We start from the raw sequence: 19227 nt of genomic DNA on the forward strand, positions 1-19227 counted from the left end.
AAGGGTCAGGGAGCCAGGGGGCGGAAGTGGCTCATAATCCTAGGGAGCTGCGGCGGCGAAGGCGGCGGAACAACAGCAGGAGCCACAGCCGGCGCCTCAGGGGCGGTTTGGGCCTCTTTTCCCCTTTCCCTGCCCCGCTCGGGCCCCGCGGGCTCGGGAGCCCCTACAGGGCGGGCCCTATGAGTGTGTCGCTGGTGGTCCTTCGCTTGGAGCTGGCCGAGACTTCGCCCGTGCCGGGCGGCTTTCCTTACAGCGCGGCCGGTGAGAGGGCTCGGGGGAGAATGAGGGGTAAACAAGGGGGGGGGGAGAGAGAAAGGGAGGAAAGTCGGTCAGAGAGGGATTAAAACATACAGTAAATATTTTTTAAAATTCTTCTACAATGACTCCCAGTGTGTTTTACAAGAAAAAAGTACAACTTTTAAAGCACCAATTATTATTTTATATCCAAAGGTAGAAAGCCTAACCCAGGCATCCCCAAACTTTGGCCTTCCAGATGTTTTGGACTACAATTCCCATCTTCCCCGACCACTGGTCCTGTTAGCTAGGGATCATGGGAGTTGTAAGCCAAAACATTTGGAGAGCCGCAGTTTGGGGATGCCTGGCCTAACCAAATTATATCCTTTAGTTAAAATTCGCTTATGTAAGAGCAGATGCCTCTGTAGCTGAGATCACACAGAGATGATGCTGGTTGACGAAGATAATGTTGAGCAAGGTAGAGCAGTGCTCCCAAGTTAATGACAAACTTCATATTGTTGCTATTAACTATGAAGAATTACTGATAATGTTTCAAATGAAAAAGGGCTCCCCCTCCAACAACAGTCATATATGAAAGTTGGTGTGCTTGGTTTACTAATAAGCTCTCTGGCAGAAGCCGATGTCGGAGAAGCTAATGCAGAGTATGTGTAGACAACACAGGACAAATCCCTTCCAGAATGTGTGATGTGTTTAAGGAAGTTTTTAATGTGTGACATTTTAATGTATTTTTAATCTTTGTTGGAAGCCGCCCAGAGTGCCTGGGGAAACCCAGCCAGATGGGTGGGGTACAAATAAATTATTATTATTATGTGTTTGGGAATGCAGGATGTACACTCGAGGTAATAATTCTATGTTAAAATAGGCGGTCACAGGTATAGAAGTGTGCCCTCATCTTCATCTGTGACATCTTAGAAAATGTTAAATGCTACATAGACTCCTGGTTTCTACGTATATGTCTGTCATTGTACATGACAAATTGTTAATAACAACTTAATATTATGGCAAGAAGGAGATAGGGGAAGCACAAGATGGAGACCCCATCAAACAGGGCCCTTTCATAATAATGTTGTGATTGCAGTTGTCTAATTAAGCATCTTATCAATTGTTCTAACAGGAAAACCCAGATACATGTGTTACACTGCCTGTGTGTGTGTGTAATGCTTTGCTCATGACCTGATTTGTATCTACAAGTGCCACTGAGATCAGCTAAATGATGTCACAGGTGTGTTGTAGCCCAAATGCTGAACTGATAGGAGGCTGGAAACATTTAATTATTATTTGTACTCCACCCATCTGGCTGGGTTGCCCCAGCCACTCTGTATAGTTTCCAGCAAGTTTGAAGAAGAATGAATTACAGTAATACCTCGGGTTACGAACGCGATCCGTTCCGGATTGCAGTTCGTAACCCGAATAGTGCGTAAACCGAACGCGACCCGAAGCGCCATTTTGCGCATGCTCAAAGCGCGATTTTCACGCTTTGCGCAGACCGCGCGTGCCGCTTCTGCGCACACGCGCGGGGCGAAAACACTTCCGGGTTTGCGCAGTTCGTAACCCGAACTGTTCGCAAACTGAGGTGTTTGTAACCCGAGGTATGACTGTACTGTATTTTCCTGCGTATAAGACTACTTTTTAACCCAGGAAAATCTTCTCAAAAGTTGGGGGTTGTCTTATACGCAGCGGCAGAAGCGATTTCTGGCACTGAGGACATTTTGGAAATGGGTAGCGCGGTGCCGAAAATTGCTTCTGTGCATGCCCAGATGCAATTTTCGGCTTCCGGACATGTGCAGAAGCGATTTCTGGTGCTGCGGACATTTTGGATATGGGCAGCGCAGGCATGTCCGGCCCATGGATGATCGTAGGAAGAGGGGTGGTCTTATACGGCGAGTATATCCCAAACTCTATATTTTAACTGGAAAAGTTGGGGGTTGTCTTATACGCCCAGTCGTCTTATATGCCAGAAAATACGGGTAATAGGCTAGTTCAGGCATCCCCAAACTGCGGCCCTCCAGATGTTTTGGCCTACAACTCCCATGATCCCTAGCTAACAGGACCAGTGGTCAGGGATGATGGGGATTGTAGTCCAAAACATCTGGAGGGCTGAAGTTTGGGGATGCCTGGGCTAGTTCAACTGCAATGGATATAATCATTTAGATTTGGCAGGGCGTGTTTGCTTTTGTTGTTTTTGTTCTAGCTTGTGGATAGCTATTATAATAATATACATCAATGCTTTTATTTAGCCACTGAAATGTCTGATGAAGAAATCCAGGAGAAATCACTAGCAGCTGCCACAGCCTTCTTAGACGGAAAGGAGCCTGTTGAGAAAGCAGCTATCATTCACCAGCACATTGGCCGCAGGGAGATGACTGATATGATCATTGAGACTATAAAGCCTGATGCAGGTATTGGTATGGTGCTTCCATGTGATCCTGAGCAGAATGCAGATGCAAGTTTATGCTTCGAGAAAATGTATAACTATCAGAGTGGGTGTCAGAAAGAGCCAGTTACATGCATATGATAGTGTGAGCTTTTTCCTTTCCACTTAGCCATACAACAGGACCACTCCTAAATCAGACTTGTTAAGTGCCAGAATGAACTAATTGACCAAACAGGAAAACTTCTTTGTTCTTGTTACTGTCTAGGCCGGGAGAGAGGGCAGGACAGGAACAGACTTGGCTGCTGGTCCTTGTTTCTTAGAGACAAGGAAATGCTCCAAACAGTGAATGGTTATGAGCCTGCAACTTCTGTAGATTTGTTTGCAAGATTGTTCTAAAGTTTTAAAGTATTCTCAGAACTGATGCCCACCTATTGAAGGGTTAGTGCAGGCACCCCCAAACTTTGGCCCTCCAGATGTTTTGGACTACAAATCCCATCATCCCTGACCACTGGTCCTGTTAGCTAGGGATTGTGGGAGTTGTAGGCCAAAACATCTGGAGGGCCGCAGTTTGGGGATGCCTGGGTTAGTGAACAAGATACCTTCCAGGTGTTTTAAACTACAACTCCTAGCATCTTTGACAATTGTCCATGTTGGCTTTGGTTGATGGGACTTGATAGGGAGTCAGATAGGGGAAGCCCATTCTAATAATTCTACAACAATATGAAGGAGTAATGACTAATCAGTGACCAGGGATTAATTTTCCTGCCTTACAGTGCTTTGAATTGCATGAAAGGACTTGCATGAGCATAACTGACCTTCCCCTCCCTGTCCTCCCCACCCCTTTGAGCCACTCAAATCTGTTCTGGGTTTTCCTGTAATCCTCTGGAGCAGGTTCTGGTTGTGGGGGTAGGGAGAAAAGAGGGAGGGGAAGTTCTGTTGCACATGCAGAAGTCCCTGTGCGAATGGAATGCCTTCATTGGATGCAACCTTTTGTGATCAAACATAACCTGAGAAATGTTTCTAATTGCTAGGGGCTACTTTGCAGCCTTTACCTTTTGGTTGCTAGGTTAGAGCCGCAATCCTAAACACGCTTATTCGGAAGGAGTCCCCATTGGCACACTGGAGCTTGCTTTGGGATCAGTATGCATGGAATTGAGCTGTCAGTGGCCTCTTAATCCTTTCTATGGCTAAATAGTCTGGAGGACCAGTTTGCAAGTCACCTACTCAAAACAAAACCCTCAAATTGGTTTCACTGACGGTTGGACATGCTCCCGGGTGGATAAATAGTAAGCTTGGAAGTAGTCATTGATGTACACAATTTACAAAGGGCACTTTCTGAGTAGATTCCCTTTATAATGCATGGAAATAGTGTTTTAGAAGAGCAATTGAATTTTTCACGCAGGCAGTGTCTGACCTATCCTTTTCTTGATTCATGAAAAAAGAAGCGTTGAAAGCAGTGATGGAGGAAGGCAAAGCGTCTGAGGCATCCTCCCCCGATGACCGAAGTAAACATAATGGCCAAAGTGGGGGTGTTGGGACAGCACCAGATTCCCCCTCAAAGCAGCTTCCAGACCAGATTTCCTTTTTCAGTGGAAACCCGTCGGTTGAAATAGTTCATGGCATCATGCACCTCTACAAGACAAAGTAAGGAAGTGCTTCTCTTATGTGGCTTGTGCGAAGCGGGTCCCAGATCCAAGCCATGTTTGGTTACTGTGAAACTCCTGCTCCCTTAGGGGAAGGGCTTTAAGTCAGCGGAAGAGCACACGTATTGCTTGCTGAAGGTCTCAAATGGGCATTCTCAGCCTAACCTACCTCACAGAGTTGTTGTGAGAATAAAACGGGGAAAGGGAGAACAATGGGGCACCACCATGAGCTCCTTAGAGGAAAAGTGTGATATAAGTCTAAGAAATAAATGAATGGATCAGGTAGTGGGGGCTGGGATAGGTTCCTCTCTGCCTGGAATGCTGGAGAACTATTGCCAGCCAGAGTAGACAATACTAGGCCAAACTGAACCTAATTTAAGGCAGTCCCTAGGTACTCTTTGAAATGTGATAAATCCAGTTGCTGGATTTTTATTTTTATTTATTTTGGAAGAGAGGTAACTCTGGTTTAGTGATTTTTTTTAAGTGCAATAAAAGTAGCAGTAGGATAAAGTCCAGGGAGGCAGGTTAAAATTGCCTTAACTGATGCTTTAAAGGGCCTGGGAAAGTGTTTGGGGGGAAATGCTTGGTTTGAAATATTTACTTACACTTTGGTTCAACATCTGTTATGTTTGACAGCACAAGCTTGCACTAGTTTCTTTATGGTGGTGGTTCTCTACCATTTAGGAAACTCCTGTTACCTGTTTAGGAACCCTTTGCATTGCTATGCAGCCCCTGTATGTTGAAGAAGGTTCTGGGATATTTCAGGGTACAAATCAGTTGCTCATATTTTGAACACTGACCTGAGTCTTGGGCCTCTTTGTGGCCTTGCAAAAATCAAGGGTGTACTGTAGCTATTCCATCAGCTGTTGCACATTGTAGGGGGGGGGGCGTTCATGGGTGGTTCACAGCCAAGGAATGCACACGGCAGATAGTTAAGTCTTTATTGTTAAAGAAAACATTTACAGTTGCTTCTACAGCTCTGAATACCTACGCACACCAGTGTAGCATCTAGGCAGCTATTACCAGGCCTGAGCTCTGTGGACTGTGCCCCCCCTTTCCTTCACCCCAGTTTATGTATCCTTCCCTAATGGCAGAGAGCGCTCCTACATACCGGTAGAAACTTTCTCTCTGCATCCCTTTTCAATTCCCTCTTGGTCTGGGAGACAGTGGCCTGCCTGTTCTTGATATCGGGTGGGGAACATTTTTGGCTCCACACGTCAGGTACTTATTAGGATCTGTCTAGGGGACCAAATTTGACCACCTGTGAAAGTACCTTTCATGCCAATCTTAAAGGGGAAGTGGGAGGAGCCTTACATAAGCTTTTGTGAGTTTCTCCCCCATCCCTTTCCTTTTAAGTTCTCATTCTCATGCCACTCTAGCACCAATCTCTGCTCATCAGATGCATGTAGCCAGTGGTGCATTAAACCATGCTGATGGGCATGGTTTAGGAAAAATGGCCTGGTGGGCCAAGATTGGTCCACAGGCTGGCAGTTGCCCACCCCCGTTGTAAGAGAAGATCCACAGTGGCTCGCAGCTGCCTGCCAGGGAAGTCCGTCTTCCTTTGCTGATCATCTTCTTGATGTATTGTTTGTTATCACAGCAGTGATTTTCAATAATAGGTAACCAGGTTCAGTGGGGTTGACAAACCTATAATGAAAAGAAGTTACAGATTAATCCAGAAGTAGCCAGCATGATGCCAGGTGTTTTGGACTCCCTTCTGCCCCAGCCAACATGGCCAATGACCAGGATGATGGGAGTTGGAATTCAAAACATCTGGAGGGACACCACATTGGCTGCCCTTGGCTTAATTAGTGCAGTTTTGCAGGAAAGTGACAGAGGTAATACATTTCCTCTTCAGAAGACCTTATTATACAAATTATCTGTACAGTGGTACCTCGCAAGATGAATGCCCCGCAAGACGAATTTTTCGCAAGACAAATGCGTCTTGCGATCTGATGGTGACCCGCAAGACGAATTCGTTTTGTGAAAAATTCGTCTTGTGAATCGCGGTTTCCCATAGGAATGCATTGAAATTTAATTAATGTGTTCCTATGGGCAAAAAAAATAAAATAATTTCAATGCATTCCTATGGGAAACCGCGATTCACAAGACGAATTTTTCGCAAAATGAATTGACTCGCAGAACGAATTAAATTCATCTTACGAGGCACCACTGTACTGTGGGAGTCTTTGGATGAAGTAGATCCGTAATACAGTACATTGGTGCTTTTTAATTAAGGCTTTCATTGGTGGGTTGAGGCTTTCAAAATGTCGGTGAACCTATTGACCATTCTAATTCCCATCTCATGCAGCAAGATGACCTCCTTGAAAGAAGACGTGCGACGCAGTGCCATGCTGTGCATTCTCACGGTGCCTGCCACAATGACCAGCCATGACCTCATGAAGTTTGTGGCTTCCTTTTATGAAGCCATCGAGCACATGAAGATCATACGAGACTCCACCCCAAACCAGTACATGGTCCTGATCAAATTTAGTACACAGGTAAAAAGCCAATAGATGAAATGTTACTTTGGCCAAAAGGGGAACAAAACAGTTTTCTCCAATTACACAATGCTTTCAAAAAATGATTTAGAAAGGATGCCCCGCACCCAGCTGTTTCTTCTTCCCAGGGTACCGGAAGTAGTTAACAAGATTCGGAAGCACACTTTTACCCCAGAAAAAAATGAAACAAATTTTAAACCCAAGTAACCACTGGCCAGGTTTAACCACTCACTGAGGCACATTCAGCAGTAAAAACCTATGCTCTTCTACATGTACCTTTCTAAAACTGCTGTTGTGGAGCACCTGGATGCAGCCCAGAGCTACTGGGGGCCATTTTAGGTTCATAAAGGTCTGTGAGACCCACCCCCCCACCAGCTCATGTGCCCAATATGCCTTCTTAAATGGTTTAAGTGGTTATGCTATTCATAGGTACCTTCTGTGTGATTGTTCTGAGGGCTGGAGAACCTGGCTTATCTAGTCCTGGCTTAATCTTGGTGTTGTACAGCTCCAGGCACTTTCAAAATATACATTTGGATTTGCAGCATCACCTGAGCTTTCAGCAGAGTTAGGATGTGTGCATTATAAATACTTACAGTGGAACCTCGGTTTACGAACACAATTGGTTCCAGAAGTCTGTTCATAAACCGAAGTGTTCGTAAACCGAAGTGAACTTTCCCATTGAAAGTAATGGGAAGTTGATTAATCCGTTCTAGACGAGGAAAAACACCCCCTAGAACGGATTAACCGCTTTGCTCCGATGCCTTCGCGGAGGCTGGGGAGCGTTTCCGCGACTGGGCTGCAGCCGCGAAAGCGGTCCCCGGCCTCCGCAAAAATATCGGAGCAAAGCCCCAGCCTCCGGAAGGCATCGGAGCTGGAACTTCGCTCCGATGCCTTTGCAGAGGCGGTCCCCGGCCTCCGCAAAGGCATCTGAGCGAAGTCCCGGCTCCGATGCCTTCCGGAGGCTGGGGAGCGTTTCGCGACTGGGCTGTGCAGCCGCGAAAGCAGTCCCCGGCTACCGGAAGCCGGGGACCGCTTTCGCGGCTGCACAGCCCAGTCGCGGAAACGCTCCCCGGCCTCTGGAAGGCATCGGAGCGAAGTCCCGGCTCCGATGCCTTCCGGAGGCTGGGGAGCGTCGCGAAAGTGTTCCCCGGCCTCCGCAAAGACATCGGAGCGAAGTCGCTCCAATGCCTTTGCGGAGGCTGGGGAGCACTTTCGCGACTGGGCTGTGCAGCTGCGAAAGCGGTCCCTGGCTTCCGGTTGCCGGGGACCGCTTTCGCGGCTGCACAGCCCAGTCGCGGAAACGCTCCCCGGCCTCCGGAAGGCATCAGAGCCGGGACTTCGCTCCGATGCCTTTGCGGAGGCCGGGGAGAGTCGCGAAAGTGCTCCCCGGCCTCCGCAAAGGCATCGTAGCGAAGCCGCTCCGATGCCTTCCGGAGGCCGGGGAGCACTTTCGCGACTCTCCCCGGCCTCCGCAAAGGCATCGGAGCGAAGTCCCGGCTCTGATGCCTTCCGGAGGCCGGGGAGCGTTTCCGCGAAAGTGCTCCCCGGCCTCCGGAAGGCATCGTAGCCGGGGACTGCTTTCGCGGCTGCACAGCCCAGTCGCGGAAACGCTCCCCGGCCTCCGGAAGGCATCGGAGCCGGGACTTCGCTCCGATGCCTTTGCGGAGGCTTGGGAGCCGCGAAAGCGGTCCCCGGCCTCTGCAAAGGCATCGGAGCGAAGTCCCGGCTCCGATGCCTTCCGGAGGCTGGGGCTTTGCTCTGATGCCTTTGCAGAGGCCGGGGACCGCTTTCGCGGCTCCCCAGCCTCCGCAAAGGCATCTGAGCGAAGCCCAGCCTCCCCGAAGGTATCCGACGCTCCGATACCTTTGGGGAGGTTTGGCCTTCGCTCCGATGCCTTCGGGGAGGCCGGGCCTTCGCTGCGGGCCTCCAGGAGGCATCGGAGCGAAGGCCCGGCCTCCCCGAAGGCATCGGACACTCAGTAGACCTCCGGCACCTCGGTTTACTAACTTCCGGGTTAGGATAGTTCGTAAACCGAAAGTTCGTAAACCGAGGTGTTTGTAAACCGAGGTACCACTGTATTTCCTTTTTAAAAAGTGTTCTAGATTCTGAGGGAACTGTGTGAGCACCAGTAGCCTGGGAAGCAATCTCAGTTTGTCTCCTATTGGCACAGATGCCTCTGTGCTGCTCTTCATTGCCATGGGCTATGCTTTCTCCATCCAAACAGCTCAGTCTCTTCTCCTTTGCTTTAATTGCAGGCAGATGCAGACAGCTTCTACATGACTTGCAATGGCCGGCAGTTCAATTCCATAGAAGAGGATGTGTGCCAGCTGGTCTACGTGGAGAGGGCAGAGGTCTTCAAGTCAGAAGATGTAAGTTGCTTCACACTTTTCCAACTCTGGCATCCTCTCAGGATCCCAGGTCCCTTCAGCCAGCTGGATGCAGCAGCTCAAGGTTCCAGCAGGAATTGTGAATGTCTACAAAAGAACTTGTCCCTGTTTGTGTGCATTTTTAAACCCCAATCTGTCCCTTGATTCTTTTGCCCAGTGGCTTCCAAACTGTGTTCTGAGGAAGTCTGTGGAGAAGATCAGTACAGTGGTACCTTGGTTCTCAAACTTAATGCATTCTGGGAGTCCGTTCGACTCCCCAAACCGTTCGAAAACCAAGACACGGCTTCCGATTGGCTGCAGGAGTTTCCTACACTCAAGTGTCAGATATTTGGCTTCCGAAAAACGTTCGCAAACCGGAACACTTCAGGGTTTGTTGATCATTGTTCACTGCCCAGGACTCTTTTTAGAGGAAGGAAAGCCAATTTGTTCAACAACTAAGCCATTTGAGAACCAAGGTACCACTGTAATTGGAGGAGGTGGGGGGCAGGATTGGCATATTGAATGACAACCTCTCCACCATTAGTGATCTTCCTGTGCTGTATGCAGTCGGTGGAAAGCACTGAGCTTGTTCCAGGCATTTTGTACTATCTAAAAAGTGCAATAAAGAGTAACAATGACAGCAAAGCCAATGCAGGGCTCTTGCGATTTATTCCCATAAGCTAGTACATGCATAGGGAAGACAAATAAGGAATAGAAAGTAAAGACGGAATCACATTAGTTTATTAAATCTCTTTAGAAATCTGCATCCGTGTAAGGCTGATGGTTTAGCACCTACAAATGAGTAAATAAGTATGAGAAATGGAAGCCATATATGCACCAGGTTTAGCCTGAACTTTAGCTAAATTGACACCGGCTTAATTTTTTCCATCGAAGCTGTATCCCCAAATGTGATCTTCTTGTTTTGTTTTCTCAGACGGGCTTTTGTTTCTAATTTGGGCTCTTCCTTCCTCTGGACCCCCCAATCCCCTGGTCCTCCTGTCTGCTTTGTGCATTGACTTACGCCATGAGCAGTTTTTCAGCCACTACAGCACTGTGTTTTTGGCCTCTGTATAAAGTGGCTGGTGGGCTTAGAATCCCTTTTTGCTACTGAGAAGGCAAAAAGAAGAATTTGGGGGGGGGGAATGAACACATTGCCAGTGTAAAATACGTGATTGGTTGCATGTGCCATCAAGCAGCACCCTGACAAATCTGGATGGGCCTTTTTTCTTCCTCCTCCTCCTCTGCAGGGGGCCAGTCTTCCTGTCATGGACCTGACTGAGCTTCCCAAGTGCACTGTCTGCCTAGAGAGAATGGACGAGTCCGTCAATGGGATTCTCACAACGCTTTGCAACCACAGCTTCCACAGCCAGTGTCTGCAGCGGTGGGAGGACACCACGTAAGAAGCTCTCTTCATTCTGGAGTATTGCTGGGGAGGGGGGAGAGAAAGAGGGCTGTTTGCATGCCTTTCCCAATTTTGTTGCCCTTCCAACAGCATCCGGATTTGCCCTCCCCCGCCCCCCTGCCGCCACCGCCCACAAGTTCATCGGCCTGGATTGTAACAACTTCTCTCTCCCCTGCCTCTTCCAGGTGTCCTGTGTGCAGGTACTGCCAGACGCCGGAACCTGTGGAAGAGAACAAGTGCTTTGAGTGCGGAGTCCAAGAAGTGAGTGGGCACAGAACAGGGGCAATTTCTGTGCGGGGGCTGTTTACAGAGGGAGTCATTCGCTCCAGGCTAACCAACCCTGAATGCACTTTTAATCTCACTGGGAGAGGGGTTGGAGTAAGGAGGGGCCAGAAGACACAGTGGGTGTCCACCCAGTTGTGAATGGTTCATGCACCTGATACGCAAGCAGGGCCTGCCCCCTGCCCCAGTGCGCCCCAGCCCACCTTTGAGTGTCCCTCTGTTCCTCTTGATGGGATCCTTTACTCAAAACTCGCTATCCCACTGTTCATTGGGACTTTGCAGCAAGGGTAAGGATTGCGGCCTGGCTGTGTGTGTGCCTTTTCTGAGCTTCAGTACAATCCTTCTTTTCATGCAGAACCTGTGGATATGTCTGATTTGCGGGCACATTGGATGCGGGCGCTACGTTAGCCGGCACGCCTACAAGCACTTTGAGGAGACGCAGCACACCTATGCCATGCAGCTGACCAATCACAGAGTCTGGGACTACGCCGGAGGTATTTCCTCTACCTGACACTGCTTGAGGAACAGCCATTGCTGAGCCTTAAATCGGTGCTTCAGTATTTAGCTGTTGAGCCATCTGCTTTAGGGACCTGCCTTGTACCATGTCAGGCTCTTGGTCCATCTAGGGAAAGTGGAGCATCTACTTTGCATGTGGGAAGTCCCAGGTTCAGTTCAAAAAGGGGCTGGGAATGTCCTCAGCCTGCATCTGAAACCCTGGAGAGCCACAACCAGCTATTGTAGGCAGTACTGAGCCGGACAGAACACTGTTCTTTGTTGTTGTTAGAAGATTTTTATTAAAGTTTTTCACAATACAGTAAGATAATTACTGTGAAAAGAAGACTCTACGGAGTCCTTTCCTAAAGGCAATTCTCAGCCCCCACCACCCACAGAAGGTAGGCACCCCTCCCAGCTCTCACCTGGGATCCTTCCTTTCTGCTCCCAGCCTCTCACCCAGGTAGACCAACATTGCCCTGTCTCCCACCCAGGGACCCTACATCAGCCATGAACCACCCCCATGGGGTACACAATTCCTGGACATTAGCAAAGGCCCCAAACATATGACTCGAAAGAAAAAAAAAGAGAGATACAAAAATGGAAAAGGAAAGAAACAAGCAGAGAGGAGAGAGAGAGAATGCAACAGACAAAAGGAGAAGTAACATTACAGAAAAGTAAAAAGGACATTTGATTTTCCAAAAGAAAAGATTAAGACATTCAGTCCATGATAACACCCATCTTTTCTACTTTCTGTTAAAAAGTATTTCTTTTAAGTCAAAGTGTCTCAAAATCATTCATTTCTTTTTCTCACAAAAAGTCCAAGAGGGGTTCCTGAACTATTATTACTGGTAACATTTTGTCAACCATGTTTTTTTCTTTAATATTAACTTTACCTCTGTTAGTTCTCACCACTCTTCCTCCATATAGAATTATAGTAAATCCTTCCATCCATGGCCATGTTATAAAATCTCCACTGCAATCACATATTGGGATAATATTCCATAATCCCCCCCCCCTTGTTATATATCCTTTAATTCATGCCCAGTTCCATATGTTCAAATTACATTTCCGGTTGTGTTTATGTTAGTATCACAATCTTTACCTCTAGAACCTTCCATTTCCTTTTTTCCCCCCAGAGACAGTAGCATAAATTCAGTAGCATTGTCCTCTGAATTCTATGCAAATCATATGTAGAATATGGTGGGAATCGGGTGGGAATATCCCCTGTCCAAAACCCTGGAGAGCCAGTGCCGAATTAGTATAGACCAGCCTCTCTCAGCCTCGAGTCCCCAGGTGTTCTTGAACTACAACTCCCATAAGCCCTGACCACTGGCCATGCTGGCTAGGAATGACGGGAGTTGTAGTCCAACAACATCCATGGACCCAAGGTTGTGAATGGCTGGTGTACCATAGACAATACTGAGTTAGATGGAACTTTAATCAATAAGGGTCCTGGGTTCTGCATTCTTTCTGCAGGGCAATTGCAGGAAGCAGGTTGGCTGAGCTTAAGCTTTCTAGAAGCTCAGCCATCTTCATTACCAGGGCCCAAATCCTCTTGTAGGGTGAGACTGGAAGTAGCTGAGTGCTCCACCTGTGAGATTCCCAACAGGGTGGGCTTGTTGTATAGTGGGCGTGGGTAGAATTCGTAACTGAATTTTACTCTTGCTTTCTGTATCTGTTTGTAATTCCAAATAGGAAATTGGAGCTAGTCAATCAGGGTTGTTGCATTTTTCTCTCTCTCTCTCTAGACAATTACGTCCACCGGCTAGTGGCCAGCAAAACAGACGGGAAGCTAGTTCAGTATGAGTGCGAGGGGGACATATGCCAAGAAGAGAAGATTGATGCATTACAACTAGAGGCAAGTCCGCTTTGGTTTTCTTCCCCTCTTGCTTTTGCTCATTCTCTCTGGCTTCCTTAATGGTTGGTGAAAGTTGGGTGGGTGATGCAAATTAACCCAAATGAATGAAGACAACAGGCAGCCCCCTGTTTACGCGTGAGCTTGAATGGCACTCGGACAACTGAAGCCGCAGGTCCTTTTCAGCTGCAAGCTAGCTGTTGAGTTTGTGGGAATATTAGGGCAGAATCCTAGACCCATGTCAAATGCAGGAACGGCTCTCCCTGTGGAATATTGCCTTGTCATTGCCTCTTATTTCCTTCTGAACACAGTACTCTTACTTGCTGACAAGTCAGTTGGAGTCCCAGCGTATATACTGGGAGAACAAGATAGTCCGAATAGAAAAGGACACGGCCGAAGAGGTGAGTTTCTTATGGGCATGTTCAGCTCTTCTGAGGATGGCAGGTTGAAGGAAATGCTGGTGGCGGGCTGGTAGTGGAGGGAGGTTGGGCAAATTGGTGCTATTGCTCTTCCCACTAAAGTTGGTCCAACAAGTTGGCATCTTCTCTGATGGTCCTGAGTTTGGGGATGGGGGGATTTTGGATGGAATCCTAGACTTTCTTACCCAGGCCTTTTGGAGGCAAACATGGCATGAGTGTACCACCCCCTCTTGTCACTTTTTCCACTTGCTAGTCATGGTTTCCCATAATTTCAGACGGGGCTCTCCCCCAGTCCTGCCTGGGGATTGAACCTGGGGCCTTCTGCAAGTAAAGCAGGAGCTCTGCCACTGAACTGTGCATAATGGACATAAGAAAAGCCCGTTCTCAGGCTTACAATCTAAAAACACACAACCCAAAAGGAAAATGGAGGGGGAGGGAGGAAGCAAGCTCCAATTCAAATTCTTAGGTTTTTTTTACGTAGTCCTTGGTTATCTCTCGTCTTGAAATTTCTTCACTGACTCCCCCAGGAAATGAAATCACTCCAGAACACTCAACCCTTATTGAGAGAACACCCAATTAGACTTCGGCCTGCTTGAAAAGTGCCATTTCTCTTTTTCTAAAAACAGATTAACAACATGAAGACTAAATTTAAAGAGACGATTGAGAAATGCGACTCGCTCGAGCACAGACTGAATGACTTGGTCAAAGAGAAGCAATCTGTCGAAAGGAAGTATGTGCTTTGTGTTGTGTTTATCCTTAAGAGGCCAAAATCATGTGCAGTCAAACCACATTGGGTTCAATGGCAGGTGGGATTACCAATGTCTTTTTTTCCTAGACGCCTGCACCTTTTAAAGTGTTTTTAAATTGTTTTGCCAAGCACATGAAAAGCCGAATGCGCATGTGTTGCTGGCCTGCTGCATTCATAATGAAGTAATTACCTTGGCATGGCCTCTGGGATTACTCTTTGATCCCACAGCCTATGGAGGAGACTCTGAATGTAACATAGTTCCCTCTCCTCTCCTTCTCTGCCCTTCAGGTGCACCCAACTAAACACCAAAGTGTCCAAGCTGACCACGGAGCTGAAGGAGGAGCAGGAAATGAACAAGTGTCTGCGAGCCAACCAGATCTTGCTCCAGAACAAGCTGAAGGAGGAGGAGAAGCTGCTGAAGGAGACATGTGAGCAGAAGGACCTGCAGATCACGGAGGTTCAGGAGCAACTGCGGGACGTCATGTTCTACTTGGAGACACAGCAGAAGATCAATCACCTCCCCGCTGAGGCTAGGCAGGAAATCCAAGATGGACAGATCAATATTGCCATGGCATCGTCAGCCGGCTCATCGGCGGGGGGTCCCGGGAAGCCTTCGTCCCGGAAGGGTAGAGGCAAGAGGGGCAAGTGAGAGATGGGGTGGCCGCAGCTGACCTTACTGAAACTGGCCACAGAGGGGTGGCCGGGGGGGCTGAAGGAGAGTCGCCTGTCAGGTGAAGCAGGCGCAAGAGTCTAGCAAGGGATGAGCGACCAGTTTGCAGAGCCTTTCCTACCCCAGTGCACTAGCCAACAGCAATCGGCAGCCCTTAAGATGCTCTTTCCCTCTGCTGGCTATCTAGCTACTCATAGGCAGTATGTAGTGACTCCTTGGCTGTCTGGCTGTATTTAGCCTCCCTTTCTCTGCTGCATAACCTGAGAACACTGTGTTCAAGTTTTAGATGTTTGCTTGAAATCGTATTTTAAAGTAAGTGCAAAAAACCAAAATGACAAGAGCCTTAGATTTCTTTTTTTCCCAGGGGGGGGGGCGCAGGAAGGGACGTTGTAGCCTTGCCCCTCCTTTTGAAAGCTAGGAGTACACCCGGACCCAGGCTCCCTTTCCTGATTTTGAGGCACCTGGCTGAAAGCACATGCAGGCAGTCTCTCCTCTTGGTGGGTGGGTGCTGCAAAGTGGCAGAGTTGCCAGCCGAGTGGGAAAGTTCTGCTCGGCTGGAAAGTTTTGTGCCAGGAGCCTTGCTGAACGTTGGCGTTGAAGAGCTCCGAGGCGTTGGGTGCAAGAACTGCATCTCTGTGAGATGCGTCCTTTTTGAGGCCTTTGTCCTAAGCCTGTCCCCCATGTTGTAAAACCTCTGGGAGGCATTGGCTAGTGAATCATAGATGGAGGGCTGAGTTAATGAAGAGCATTGTCCAGACTTTGAAGGGCTGTCCAGAAAGCAAGGGAGAAATCTGCTTAAGGGATGGGAAATGCACTGAAGGTTTGCCTTGTTGAAATCTCAGGTGCCTAGGGGTTAGTAGAAAGGTTGATGCTTGCATCAAAGCAAGGACCTGCTGGCTAGGGAGCTTTCTAGGAAATTGCAAAACTACCACGCTGGGTGTCCCCGAGTTCATTCAAAATGCCCCAGTTCCCTGTCTTCTTCCAAATGCCCCTCCTCTTGACAACCAGTGTTTTCTGCCTTTGATACCTGACTATGCACTTGCATGTGAACACATGTGACCAAACCCTGAAACCTGCCTTGAGAGAAAGAGCATGATTTAGAGTGGAAAAGTTGTGTGCATGTACTTAACCTGTCCCCTGCCGCTGCTTCTTCACTTCCTAACCTCCCCATGTCCCAAGCGTGTGTTTCCGCTGTGGGGTTCCACACATGTGGTTTTCCTTGCAACTTGAAAGCTCATGTCCAAGAACCTTAGGGAGTTGGTTATGTGTGTTTGTGTGTCAATTCTATTTTAGTTAGCCCTTAGCAGGAAATAGCAGGATTTCAGCTGTCTGTGCAGAATGAGCTAATCGGCAGGTATTTAATAAGCTAACCCTCCTCCCCACAAAAGAACCCTGCTCAGGGGGGTTCTAAGGACAAAAACCAAGTGGAGGTGGTCAGAAAGGGGCTGACTTCAGACGCCTGCATTTTAAGCAAACCTCTTATCTCTTCTGTTTGCTAATGTGTGTGGCTGCCCTAATGTCCTCTGGACTTTTAAGAGAGCTGTGAATGGGCAGGTTCTGCCCTGCTGGTCCTGCCTGCAATCTGAGCACTGCTTTGGATCTTTTCCCCCACCCTTAAAATGGCACATTTCCTCAAGTGAAGACTTTTTGCCATGCCAAATGTTGCTCTTTTTTCCCTTTTCCATGGCACCTTTACACTTAGCAGCAAGCGTTGCACACATCTAAAGGGCTACGACAAGTTAAGGCCCTGGTGGTTTTTTTGTACAAGTATACGCTTTGTGTAGATGGAGGTATAATGAGTGCTGGCCCTCGCTGAACAAACTAGAGCCAGAGGGCGAGATACTGGCATTGGTAGTATTCTACTGGCTGGATTGAAAATTGTAGTTGTTGTTATTATTTTTTAATGAAACCTACAGGTTTCCACTAACATGCTTGTATTTTGCTTTGAAAAGGGGAAAAAAATTGCATCCACTCCACTAACTTGATGCAGTTTGCCACCTGCTGCACTACCAGATTTTTATCACCTTTAGCTAACTTGTAGTTTTCTGAGCTCCTTGCTGCTGACTCTTTTTGATCAGATTTTGTAGCACAAATGTATCTGTTTAAAAAAAGAGTTCTGTGCACATGCATTTGTACAGTAGGATTCTTGATACAATAATTTTAAAAGCTAAATGGTCAGTGTACCCATCTTCTATAGAAACTTAACTCTGCTTATTTTTGAAAACAATCCTATTTTTGCACTCCGTTACTCTTGCTTCATGATCTCCTCTGTCCTCCTGCGTCCCCTGAAGTTAGGGTGAGGCTTGTGCAATATTGGTGTGCTAGGGAAGGGAAATTCTTCATCTGGGGAAGAAAAGTTCAGGTGGAAAGAGAGGACGCAGTTTAAAAACCAAGGTGAACCTAGGCACCAAGAGTAATTGCTTGAAATGTGTTATTTATCAGGGAATCTTTTTGAAAGATCAACGTGCGCTCAGACACTCCTTGGCATCATTACTTTCTTAATTTCAGGGCTTGGATCAAGATCTGGATTCTTCCCTGAGAAGCCTTGCATTTCCTCTGAAATGTTTTCTTCTTCTTAGTTTGTAGTCCTGACCTCTTAGAAATTGAGGACAATTGCTTGATGTTTTAATCAAAAAGATGCCACCTGTGCTGTGTACGAACACAGTTAAATCTGCCAAGCTCTTTGCCCCGCTGAGCTAAGAGCAGTCAGATTTATTCGGAGGATAGACTGGAGTTTGGCTGACACTAGCGGCACCCATAGATTAATATGGGTGTCTGTTATAATATTATATATTGTAACATCTGCAATGGGACTTTATTAAACTGGATTAAAATACGCACAGTAGCATTTGTGTATGTGCTTCACTTGGGTAGCAGATTTACTAATATCTACGATAATTTGGAAGAAGGTACATTGAAGTAGCAAGCTTGTGTGCGAAGAGTTCTGCTGTTTCCACACCAGGGATGCCGATTGTCATGAGGACAGGCACAGCTGCCTTTTGCTGAGTCAGACCATCTCATTCGCTTCTGGCTAAAACAAGGGCCAAAGATCCTCCAGCCTGTAGGCGTGCACCCTGGGGGAAAGGGGTACAGGTATCTTTTTTAATATACAGTCAAGGCTGTTCCAGAGCAAGCGTTCCGGAATCCCTCCTGTCGAAAGGTTGTGCATTCTAATGTCTCTCCAGCGGACAAAAGCCTTCCTACATGGCTTCATCGATCCTCTGTTCATAGGTGGTTTTTGAGAGTTGACCAAAGTGTCAGTTACACAGTACCTGTAGACCAGGGTCAGAAACTCATATAAGCCCATTGTCAAAGGCACCTTAAACCTAGGTTACAGTTAACGCAACAAAACGTCTAGGCACCATTTCCCCCCATGTGATTTATTGTTCTTAATATTAACTTCATTTCTATACTGCTTTATGTTTTAAAGAGAAAAATCTCAAAGCAGTTTACAACACATTAAAACGTCAAACAAAACAATCCAGAATAAAGCAAATTCAAGCTTCAAGGAAAGTCTTTCAGATCATTCTCGTGACATTTTGCTTTCCCCGTAATTATGTACCTACTTAATTTGCCCCATAGAAGAAATACTCCAGGAAGCTAGTGTGGTGATGTGGTTAGAGTGTTAGACTAGGACCTGGGAGATCAGGGTTGAAATCCCCATTCAATCATGAAGCTCACTGGGTGACCTTGGGCCAGTCAACCTCACAGGGTCACTGTAGGGATTAACTGAGGAGGGGGGAAACCATGTACTCCTTGGAGAAAAAAGTGGGTATATAAATGCAGTGAAGAAGCTCTTCTGCTTACCTGCTTAAGAAATCTGGAGGGTCAGCCAGATGGAGATGTCAGTCGCCAACCCGGCACCCAGAGATCTCCATGTGGTCTCAACTGGACCTGTGCCTGGGCTTAGAACTCTCCCCATTCAATGTCCAACTGGCTGGGTTGAACTGTCCTGGGTCTGAATGCCAGATGAGTGAGCAGATCTGTGGATACAGGAAGAGTTGTTGGGGGGGGGGACACATTGCTTATTTCCCGGCCTTAAAAGTCTGTGTGTGCAAAGCTATACACACTTAGCGGAGAAAATCCCATTGAATTCGGTGGAACTGGTTACATTGCAATTCACAGAGCAAAGATCGCTCTTCCAAAGTCCCCCGAATGCTTCTTTGAAGTGACTGTTCAGCCATTTATTTGACATTTGTTCCCTTGGTGGCTTATGA

General features: G+C 47.4%; 1 protein-coding gene across 4 annotated transcripts; it reads left to right on the forward strand.

The window, feature by feature from the left end:
- Positions 1-23: 23 nt before the first annotated feature.
- Positions 24-18824, forward strand: BRAP (BRCA1 associated protein). 4 transcript variants are annotated; one of them, XM_035118392.2, is made up of 12 exons: positions 24-261; positions 2493-2654; positions 4072-4273; positions 6584-6773; positions 9029-9142; positions 10387-10535; positions 10727-10802; positions 11179-11317; positions 13067-13176; positions 13485-13574; positions 14219-14322; positions 14629-18824. In XM_035118392.2, the coding sequence occupies exons 1-12, from the start codon at positions 180-182 to the stop codon at positions 14987-14989; spliced, it is 1779 nt and encodes a 592-aa protein (XP_034974283.2). In that variant the 5' UTR covers positions 24-179; the 3' UTR covers positions 14990-18824. The 4 variants fall into 4 exon arrangements, with proteins under 4 accessions (XP_034974283.2, XP_034974284.2, XP_034974285.2 ...); XM_035118393.2 differs by having other exon boundaries at positions 4075-4273; XM_035118394.2 differs by lacking the exon at positions 24-261 and adding an exon at positions 345-1477.
- Positions 18825-19227: the final 403 nt, after the last annotated feature.

The sequence above is a fragment of the Zootoca vivipara genome, chromosome 6 (assembly GCF_963506605.1).
Source record: "Zootoca vivipara chromosome 6, rZooViv1.1, whole genome shotgun sequence".
Lineage (NCBI taxonomy): Eukaryota > Metazoa > Chordata > Lepidosauria > Squamata > Lacertidae > Zootoca > Zootoca vivipara.